Raw genomic sequence first — 10686 nt, 5'->3', positions numbered from 1 at the left:
GATTTTTGACATATTTTCTCCAACTGTCCCTGCTTTTCTTATTTTGCAGTTCTTTTTTTTAAGTTTCCTTCTCATTTCCATGTTCTCCAACAGTTTTATGCTGAATGTTTTTGTTAAATGTCTAAAAATACAAATTATATTAATAAATTATGACAGTTGGTGGAATAATTTTCGATTTGATAAATAAGTAGTCTTTCTCACACAGCTCAAAATATTGCTAACTCCAAATTTTCTTTATATATTTTGCATCTTTACTCACTTTGGAAATAATCTGGTATAAATTAGAGTCTTTATTTAAACTGTAATGGCAGATAAATTTATTATATATATATACAGATACATCTTTACACATTTAAAAACGTTTCCAGCAAAATATGTTTTACGAGTTCAGAGCTGCCGAAGCTCTTTGGCAGGACAGCCGTTTTTTAATTTCACAGTGAAGAAAAAAAAAGATGTGTAGGTTAAGGTGGCTATAAATAAAAATGGAGCGAAAGTCCCTAAATTCAAGGCATTTGATGATGTTTCAATTGTAAAAGTGTGAATAAAGTGATACTCTTCTCATTATCACGGCTTATATCAGACGACAGACGGTATATCAATATCATGGCTTTATTCTCGTAAATTTTATTTTATTGTAACTTTTTTCTTAGCATTGTCCTTAATGTCCGTCGTGGTAATACTCCAATATTAGTTTATCCAGAGTTTTCCCCCTCTCCAATACAATAAAAAACATTTCCGTGTGTTTTTAAAAACAAAAAAGTTAAGTTAAACCAGTTATGCTTGTCAGTTTTGTTGAGGCAGATTGTTAGACTCACATTAAACTGATATTTCCTCATTCAGACCTAAACTTCAACATAACCATCAGTCCTTTCAGCAGCCCAGAAACCCTCCGGTCTTCTTTACTTCTTTATCCGCCTGGAGCCATCTTTCCATCCTTCCTTCACCTCCTTCACGAACGTCTCCCGGACTCTTCGCAGGCGGTTGCTCGCCTCCTCCAGGTCGCCGGGGACTCTGCTGGCTTCCTGTCGGACCTGCCGCAGCGTCTGGGACCGCATGACTCGCTCCGAAGTGTCCCGGCCGACGATCTGAGCCTTGGTGAGGGCGTACGCCGTAAGCTGAGCCGCCCTCCGGATCGGACGGGACTCCGCCAACTTCTCAATAACCTGGAGGTTGTTGACGAAATACGCTAACATGCGAGATAGCATTTTGTCCGCAGTCGGTTAGCTGCTTCTTCTCTCCTTTTTTTCTTGACCTCTTTCAACCCTGCAGTGATATCAGTTTTCATTAAGGATATAAATAATACATATTTTTATGTCAGTACAAATTTTACTTACTTCAGCTGAAGTTGGATTTAAATGACATAGAGACAGCGGATGTTTGGTAACACAACAAGATAATTTTCTTCTTCTTCCGGGGTTACTGTAATCTGCATTCTATTGAGTTGTATTACTGCCCCCTGCTGGATGTCAGGAATATTTCGATCCGCAGCCGAGAATAAAAAACAAGCATAAACTGATGAATAAAGGGCAGGAGTTAACTTTTTTGTTTGAATTCATGTGGGATACTACAAAGTTTTAATTGTTGAGTTAAGATATTTTATTCATGTTATTTTTCTTTTCTAAACTAGACAAATGTGTTCCCATTGAATTGTCTAGAATAATAATATTAAAAAACCAACAGACACAGAGGCTGTCTTGGAAAATGCAGCAGAAATACACACACACACACACACACACACACACACACACACAATTATTTGTTTTTCATTATGAAATTATAATAAAAAAATCACAATACATATTACATTATTAAATTAAATGTTAATTAAAATGAGTAGACGTATAAACAGTCAACTTTATTATATTACATACAACATAAAAATACAAATGTAAAAAAAACAAGTTTTTTCGACTTTACAAAAAAAAAAAGTATTTATAAAAACAATTTAACTCATTTTTTTACTGTACAAAGTTAGGGACGGTTTTAACACAGTCCCTATCGATATTCTTTCAAACTTGTATTTTAAAAAATACAAGTTCTTTGACCGAAATGTTCAGTCCCAATATCCTCCGGGATGTTTATCCGGTAACACCAGGTGGTGAACTACATCCGGTCGTACTGCTCGTACATCCGTTTTGCATGAAGGGATTTTCTAGCTCTCTTAATTTGTCCATTTTTCACATTTTTTCAGCTCTCCTGCTCTGTAACCATGCGGCTGCTGTTGCTGGTTGTAATGGCGGCCCTCTCCCTCGGCCCCGCGGCGGTTAGCGGAGCCGACAAGAAGAAGCTGCAGATCGGGATCAAGAAGCGAGTGGACAACTGTCCCATCAAGTCCCGCAAAGGCGACGTGCTGAACATGCACTACACCGGCAAGCTGGAGGACGGAACGGAGTTCGACAGCAGCATTCCCCGGGACCGGCCGTTCACCTTCACCCTGGGAACCGGCCAGGTGATCAAGGGCTGGGACCAGGGCCTGCTGGGCATGTGCGAGGGCGAGAAGAGGAAGCTGGTCATCCCGGCGGAGCTGGGCTACGGAGACCGGGGAGCTCCGCCGAAGATCCCCGGAGGAGCGACGCTCATCTTCGAAGTGGAGCTGCTGAGCATCGAAAGGAGATCGGACCTTTGACGTAGAAATAAACCACGGCTTTAAAGAAATTTGTAAGTATGTTTTGTTTTCTTACATGTTAAAACTGGGTTTAATTACTCAGTTACATTTACTTAAGTAACATTTTGGGCGATGCACTTATTTTCACTACTACTTTTACTCGAGAAATTGTATTATTTAGTATTTCTACTTTTACTTGAGTAAAAATATCTGAGTAACTTAAGTGAATGAATAACAAGATTATTTTCAGTGATGTTTAGAGTAACCAAAAAATTTACTCAAGAAGAGGAGCACAAATCCAACATATTTTTACTCAAGTAAAAGTAAAATTATCCGTCCAAGAAAATGTAAAAGTTACTACCAACAGCTGGCTTGACTTGGAGAAATTTTAATTCTCCAAATTATAGCTATGTTACAAACTTAATTATTTTAATTTTGGTCTTTAAAATACTAAAACTTCCACATAATTGTACTCGCAGTAAAGTACACCACTATGTACTTGGAAGTTGATTAAGTAATTCACAAAGCAGATTAACACACATTTCTATATTTTTTCATATTTTTATTCTACCTAATTTCATTTAAATTAATCTCTTATTTCAAATTGGTTAGATTATTTTGTTCTACTTTGTTACTCTTGTGACTCTTTTAGATGACTAGTGCTTAACTTTTACATGTTTTATGCTATAAAAAGCAGGATTTTATTTACATTTAAACATTGCAGGATAATAGTTTTACATTTCTGTTTCCTTTTTAATACGAGATCTTCCTCTGCAGATCACAAATTAAATCTAGATTTGGCTTCCTCCTCTTATCTGAGTTTTTTTTTCTTTTTTCAGAATCCAAGAATTGCTGCTGCATTAAGTGGAGACCTCCTGACTTTTGAAGAATGATCAAGAAGATTAAAATCAAAACCAGGGAAATGAATCTAAACCCCAGCAGAGCCTCTGTTCTGCTTTTAGTAGGACATAAATGATCGTATGATGTAATAAACGATGATATGGCAGAAAAGTCCAGCTTTTGTTTAGGATGACATCACACCACTTCTTCTGTTTATTTTTGCTTCATGAAAACTTGTTTACATTTCTACATTCCTCTTTCACAAATGATTGACAGTAAATCAGGTAAAACTGAGGCAGGGGCCAAGTGATTATGAATCATTTTTGTTTTGTAATTACAATAAAATGTTTCCCTAACTTTTTCCTTTTAAGCGCCGGTGATTATTTTTATGTACGTTGTTTAGCTTTGGATAATTAATGTCTTCTGATTGTGGAAGAGCATCCTGGACACTTCCGATTTGCAATAAACCAACACTGAAGTTTCATTTATTTATGAAAAAAATGAAATGTGTTCATAAGTCAAAGTAGAACAATTTTGTAGAACCAAGCAGAAGATTACTGAAGGCACTAAATATATAAAAAGATAAATTACACCTCAGAAATATCTTAAAATGTTGAAATATACAATATTTTTATGAATTAGGAAGAAAAGAGTAATAATGGTTTATGGTGCTGTTGCATACAAGATATATTTTAATCCAGGCACACAAGCTGAAAAACTAGTTAATGTAAATATTAATATATAATATTTATATATTATTTTAGTTTTTTATCTCACAAAAAATTAATTGCGGGAAAGGCTGGTGTGTAATAGATATTTTATATACATTATTATAGCTGCGGTGTACATCACATTAGTACCCATTATGGAGTAATAGCTTGCTACCAGCAGAGAGCGCTGTTTATAACCATCCGTGGTGGCGGAGCTTTTTAACTGACGCACACCTGAACCGGAAATTCTTGTATTCCGTTTCTGAGTGTTGAAAAAAGCAGCAGAGCGTTGTGCTGCGATTCCTCCACAATGTCCGCGAAGCTAAACGCTTTGACTAGCGATTCATACACCGAGGTCAGTCAGTACAGAGACCAGCACTTTAAGGTGAGTGAGGAAGAAACTTTTTAACGGCGACGTGGAAATTAAATTAGCTTAAACTGTTTTACAAGTTAGCCAGCTGGGAAGCTAACGGCTAAAGTCTTTGAATGAACGCGGTTGTTGCTATGATGTAGTTTAACGAGATTCGCTTGAATTTGCTGCACATACAATCAAAAAAATACTGGCTTATACTTGTTTAAATGTATCATGATATGAGAAAATGTGCCTAACTCAAACCGTGTTTAAAGTGGTTATATTTTGCTCCGTAACTTCTGTCTGTATTCATCTACTTTTGTTTAAGCACCAACAAATGGAAGGAAAATTTGTTTTAAATTGTAATCCCAGCCATGATTTGATAATGAAACACTATAATTTACATTTTCCAATTTTGCGCTTTTATTCAGTTTTAAAGAAATTCCATTTAAAAATTCAACTCAGTTAAAAAACAATTCGTTTTTAGCCATACTTTTGCTGTTCAAGATACTTTTTTTTAATCACAAAATGTACAAACATTGAAATTTCTCCTCAGAGAAACACAAACCACATAGATAAAATCAAAACTTTGATAAAGTTCTTGCATTAAAAACTTTTTTTTTCAATGCATTTTTGGAAGAAAACATTATTTTACTGTAGATTTAGGATATCCTTGTTTAATTCCCTACAGTTTAATGTATAAGAGACTCATTTTAGATGGGATTTGAAATATTAGCTTTCTCAGAGTATTTTTTATTCACATTTTTTCTGTTTCTCCTGCTGTAGGGGAATCGCTATGAACAGGAGAAGTTGCTGAAGCAGAGCAATACTCTATATGTGGGGAATCTCTCCTTCTACACCACCGAGGAGCAGGTACAACCCTCAGTCATAATCTGACTTTAAAGTCTCATTAAAACATTTCAGGTCTATTTATTTTCGATTTGTGTTGTGAAAACAGGTGCATGAACTGTTTTCTAAATGTGGCGATGTGAAGCGCATCATCATAGGTCTGGATAAAATCAAGAAGACGGCCTGTGGATTCTGTTTTGTAGAGTATCCTTTCAAATTTTAAATGTGCCAAACAGAGAAAAAAAAGGAAGTTTCCACACCCAAAATGTGTTTGCCTGACTGTTTTAAGAAATTTAAACTCAGAGTGTGTGACACACACCTTAGCTGCTGTTGTATCAGATATTACACACGGGGAGACGCGGAGAACGCCATGCGCTTCGTTAACGGCACACGGCTGGACGATCGCATCATCAGGACGGACTGGGACGCCGGCTTCAAGGAGGGCAGGCAGTACGGCCGCGGGAAATCTGGAGGACAAGTAAGAAGAAGAACTTAAATGTTCATTAGAATTTAACGTTTATTGATCTTTAAAAATGTGTTCCTGAATTACTTTAACCATTATATTACTTAGAAATGGTCTCAAAGCAACAACATTATTGTTTATAACAATAACTTCTGGGACAATTTATCATCCAGTAAAACCTGTTGTAATGACAAACCTGAATGTAGTAAAATATCCTGTCTGAGTCATTGTTGTGTGTTTAATGTCGCCTCTGGTTGTGTTTGGTTTCTTCAGGTGAGGGATGAGTACAGGCAGGACTACGACCCGGCCAGAGGCGGCTACGGTAAGCTAGCTCAGCAGCATCGGAGCACAGAGAGACCGAACTCTTTTTAGACGGAGTCGGTGCCATCCCGTCCCGGACGGATTCATTTCCCAGCAACATCTGGAAAGACGCTAAAAAAAGCAGAAGAAGAACTTTACAGGTGGAACTTAGAGCTAAAGATGTGAAGGAAACTTTCTTTGGCTAAAACACATCTTTGTCCAACATAAACAATTTCAGGCTGAGTGTTTTTTTCTTTTTAAATTATTATTATTTTTTATTAAAGTTGAAAAGTCCAATAAAAATAAAGTTATCAGATTAACTCTCCCTGTCTAGAAAGCATCGTTTGCTCTGAGTTTCTTTACCTAAATGAAAATTTGTCAAACTGTTTACCATTTATTTCAATAAAGATGTTTTTTAAATAAATTTTAACGGTTTCTTTTCTTCATATATATATATATATATATATATATATATATATATATATATATATATATATATATATATATATATACACACGGCATATATATATTTATATATATATAGTTTTCACTGGAGTTGGAAACATTTTACTGAAGATTTACAGGATTTCCTTTCAACTTTTATTTATATTTTACTTTTGTAGCAAATGGACATAAAATTTACAAATTAAACTACACTTTAGATGGAAAATCAATGACAGCAAAAATATACAGTTTTGTTCCCTGGTGGTCAGTAATTTATTTCTTTCAACATTCTTTTTATGTTTTTTAATTTTTCCGGGTTGCCTGTTCACATTTTATTCCTGGTAAAAATGCAAAGCTCTCAATTTTGTCTGGAAAGTAACAAAATTAATCTAGAAACACCTAAAATATTACAAATGCAGATTGAATTACAGTTGCATTAATCATGACCAATTTATGTGTCAAATTGTTTACCATAAAAAATCAATTTAGACAAAACTTGAGTTTGTTTTTTCAGTATTTATTGACATTTAAAGACAGTATCCAGTGATTTGGGGTTTGTTACATGCTCACACTTTGCTTCCGCCTCCTGATTGTTTATTTTTGTTTTTATTGTTGGCACCTTTGACGGTTCACTGGTGGGGGCGGGGCTCAGCCAGCCCAGGTGTAGCTGGGCTGGTGGCGCACCTGAGTTTTGATGAGTGATGGTGGCGCGTAAGAAGCTGCCGCAGCAGCGGAGATTTGGGCGAAGAAAAATTAATTAAGAATACGGTGCGGGAGGTTCTGGACGGAAAAGGAGTACCTTCACCTCGGGACGGATCCACCCAGAGGGGAGCGTCGGAAGTTTTGGCCGGGATGAAGTCTGTTTTGGGAAAACCGGCTGGACGCTAAAGCATTTTAGCACCGGGGAGCTACACGCCTGCCAAGATCAACCACCGACTAAATCACCAGAGGTTCGGTTTTTAGGAAAAGAGAAAAAACTAGATATATATTTAAAGATAAAGAAAAAAAACTATTAAACGGAGCGGCGGGTGAATGAGGGCTCGCCCTTTTCCAATGGATGCCAGCTGGTCAAGGTAAGGTCAAGGTAAGGTCAAGGTAAGGTCAGCCCCGCCACGCTGTGTTCCGTCAGGTGCCCAGTTTAATTTTCTTTACTTTGTTAATTTTGTGTGTAAATTATTACACACTTCGTTGAGGCCTCTTCTCTCCCGTAATCAGCATTAAAAACATTAATAAGAACGAGCCAGGGTGAGGGCAGCGGGACGTAACAGGGTTCTGAAAGTACCAGTGTTGTATAAAGTACTGAAATCTCAGAGTCAAGTAAAAGTACAAGTACCTCTCCAAAATATGACTTTGGTAAAAGTCCAAGTCACTGACTGAAATGTTACTTGAGTTAAAGTCTTAAAGTATCTGAAACTTCTTGTACTTAAGTATGGAAATTACTGTAAAAATGGATGTACTCAAGTAATGTAATGAAAAGTACAAGTAAAAAGTAAAACAAAGCAAATGCAGTTTGAATGACATTTTTTATATTTTGGTAAACTTGTCAAATACACTTAAAATAATGTACACAACCAAGATTAAACCTGCTAATAGATATACCTGCAGGCATCATTTAGTTAAGAAAAGTAGGTGCTTTACCTATAGCACAAGGTTAACTTAACCTGCTTTACAACTGAACCAGCTTCTTAGTAAACCCTCCAGGACAGAAAATACAAAGTTTTTGTAAGCCTTAAGTTTTCCCTTCAAGTAAGGTCAGTGCTGAAAATGAGAAAAATAAATAGTACAGAAAATGCGGCCAACATGAAGAATAAGATCTGTTACGATTACTGTACTTCACAAATCAGTGAATCAGTCAATGCTACAGTCAATAGGTGGTGCACACAACTGGTCATTATGCAAAAAAAAAAAAAAAAAAACCCAGAAAACTTTGGAGCGGGGGGGAAATGCTGCCCGCGTGATTACGTGACACGCAGCGCCGTGCGCAGCGCCCTATAATGCACTGTAAGCTATGTAATGTGTTTTGAGGCAATTGACCAAAATCCCGGACAATTTTTAAATTCCCCCCGGACATCTTTTTAGGTCTGAAAAGTAGGACATGTCCGGGAAAAAGAGGACGTCTGGTCACCCTATCACCAGCTGGTGGTTCCCCTGGAGCCGTGTCCGACGTAGTTGCAGTCGTTGTGGTCTCCGTCTCCTCCTCCATGTGGCTGTTCCTGATTGCGAGACTTGCTTTGTGTTTAATGGGAGAAGCGAAACAGGTGTATCCTATTGGTGGTGATGAACAAGCCCAGGCAAGCAGGCTACCGACTTTGTTCGGTAGCCTGCTTGCTACTTGCTAATCAGTAGGTGGGGTCAAAACACTTTGTTTCTCTCTCTCGCTTTTTTGTAACGAGTAACTAAACCACACACTGAAAATGTATCGGAGTAAAAGTACGCAATTAAGTTCGGAAATATAGTGAAGTAAAAGTGAAAGTCATCAAAAATTTTCATACTCCAGGAAAGTATGAAGTACTCCAAAATATACTTAAGTAAAGTAGTGAAGTATTTTTACTTCGTTACTATACAACACTGGAAAGTACATAGTTATTTTTTTAAGTTGTAAATCACGATTTGTACTTTTAGGCTTTATTAAGGTCACGTGTTTTTTGTTTTTTCCTGTTTAGGTTTTAGCATTCATATGTGGTTTGACGCAGCTATCTAATCAGTTTTCTGCTTGATTTTTTTCTTTAATTAAATTGATTTGATTAAGACAGCTCACATTAATCAACATTACCACAATTCATGGTAGTAAATTTGCAAAATAACTAAAATTCATCCTTTTTTCCTAAGACAAGTAAACACAAAAAAACAAATATTTCAATATAAAATTCACAAGACAGAACCAAATACACACAGCACCAAAAAAAAAAGAAACATTAAAAAAGAAATAACTGACAGAAATGATATAAAAACAGGATTTAAAGACACAATAAGCTGTGAATATATAATTATACTAATAAAAAAGAACGCTAGGTGGCAGTGTAGGCAAACTCACCATGTTTCCCATTGGAGCCTTTTGCTAAAGAAAAAGATCGACTGGCATTTTAACCCTCTATAGCTAATGTGTTTTTTTTCAAAGCTAAATTAAGCAATAAATCAAAAATCATCATTAATCACTTTTCCTTAATTTTAACCCTATAAATTAAATTCAAATTAAGAAAAATACCTAAAATGTGAAGTTGTGGGGCTTTTAAGATGGACGTGGGATCCGTTTGTCTCTAATCTCCTTTACTCCACTGCAGCTGGATCGTCTGAAAGGGATTTAAACCTGTTTTTATTATAACAGAGAATCTCCACCAAATCTATAGGAGCTGCATTCGTCCAGCTGGGAGGATTTTCCATTTTTTATGCTTCAGCTGAAAAAGATGAAGCTCTCTGAGCCGGAAGACTGACTCCAGTTCATGTTTGGGTTTATTAGTCTGGTTGAAAAAGTTCAGATGAGGTCAAGTTGGAACTGAAGAGAGACAAAGGCAGAAATGATGGAGACATTATGCAAAAAAAAAAAGACTGAAAAATGGAGAGAAAATACCCATAATTCCATTCTTTAAAGGCAGGATGAAGCAATGACGGAAAAAATCATCTATCAACACAATAATGATCCAATTAAATCAGGAAATACTGCAGAGAAATTAAAATGTAATTTCTAGATCTTTATAAGAACAGAAATTATTGTTTGGTTTTATTAAATGTCTGGTTTCATAATCAGTCCATTCACCTATTTGTCTGATTATTATTTTTTGTTCATCTAATTTAGTTTAAAAATCTTCCATCCATAATATTTTTTAAGGACAATTTTGTTTGCAGAGACATCGTAATCTGTTTTATTTATGGTTTTGATTGTGTGTTATTTCAATTTCATTTGCTTTTTTGTATTTAACATTAATTGGAAATTGTCTCAAAATAATAATATCATTTATCGGAATAATTATTTCAGCAATTTATCATCCAGTAAAATTTATCGTGACATCAAGTTGTAATTTAGTGGCTTTCCTGAAGATAATGTCGAAAGGTTTTCTATCGAAGCCATAAAATCGTTTTACTTTTATGTTATAAATGTGCTACACTGTAAAACTTAATTACTTCT

At 35.9% G+C, this 10686-nt stretch overlaps 3 protein-coding genes across 4 annotated transcripts; 2 read left to right on the top strand and 1 right to left on the bottom strand.

Moving 5' to 3' along the window:
• Positions 1–593: 593 nt before the first annotated feature.
• Positions 594–1424, bottom strand: LOC106699918 (uncharacterized protein NCBP2-AS2-like). Its single transcript, XM_014472427.2, has 2 exons — positions 1335–1424; positions 594–1263 (listed from the first exon to the last, which is right to left on the bottom strand). Exon 2 carries the CDS (start codon positions 1203–1205, stop codon positions 900–902), a length of 306 nt encoding a protein of 101 aa, XP_014327913.1. The 5' UTR covers positions 1206–1263; positions 1335–1424; the 3' UTR covers positions 594–899.
• On the top strand, positions 1010–3806 carry fkbp2 (FK506 binding protein 2). 2 transcript variants are annotated; one of them, XM_023339925.1, is made up of 3 exons: positions 1010–1095; positions 2192–2658; positions 3445–3806. In XM_023339925.1, exon 2 carries the CDS (start codon positions 2210–2212, stop codon positions 2624–2626), a length of 417 nt encoding a protein of 138 aa, XP_023195693.1. In that variant the 5' UTR covers positions 1010–1095; positions 2192–2209; the 3' UTR covers positions 2627–2658; positions 3445–3806. The 2 variants fall into 2 exon arrangements, with proteins under 2 accessions (XP_023195693.1, XP_005808854.1); XM_005808797.3 differs by lacking the exon at positions 1010–1095 and having other exon boundaries at positions 2102–2658.
• A 586-nt stretch (positions 3807–4392) lies between these two features.
• ncbp2 (nuclear cap binding protein subunit 2) lies at positions 4393–6543 on the top strand. The gene is made up of 5 exons (XM_005808796.3): positions 4393–4540; positions 5294–5380; positions 5466–5560; positions 5696–5834; positions 6093–6543. Exons 1-5 carry the CDS (start codon positions 4466–4468, stop codon positions 6189–6191), a joined length of 495 nt encoding a protein of 164 aa, XP_005808853.1. The 5' UTR covers positions 4393–4465; the 3' UTR covers positions 6192–6543.
• The last annotated feature ends 4143 nt before the right edge of the window (positions 6544–10686 follow it).

Source organism: Xiphophorus maculatus, chromosome 9 (assembly GCF_002775205.1).
Source record: "Xiphophorus maculatus strain JP 163 A chromosome 9, X_maculatus-5.0-male, whole genome shotgun sequence".
In the NCBI taxonomy this organism is placed as follows: Eukaryota; Metazoa; Chordata; class Actinopteri; order Cyprinodontiformes; family Poeciliidae; genus Xiphophorus; species Xiphophorus maculatus.
Note: the sequence above shows the minus strand (reverse complement) of the source record. Positions and strands in the feature narration are given on the sequence as shown.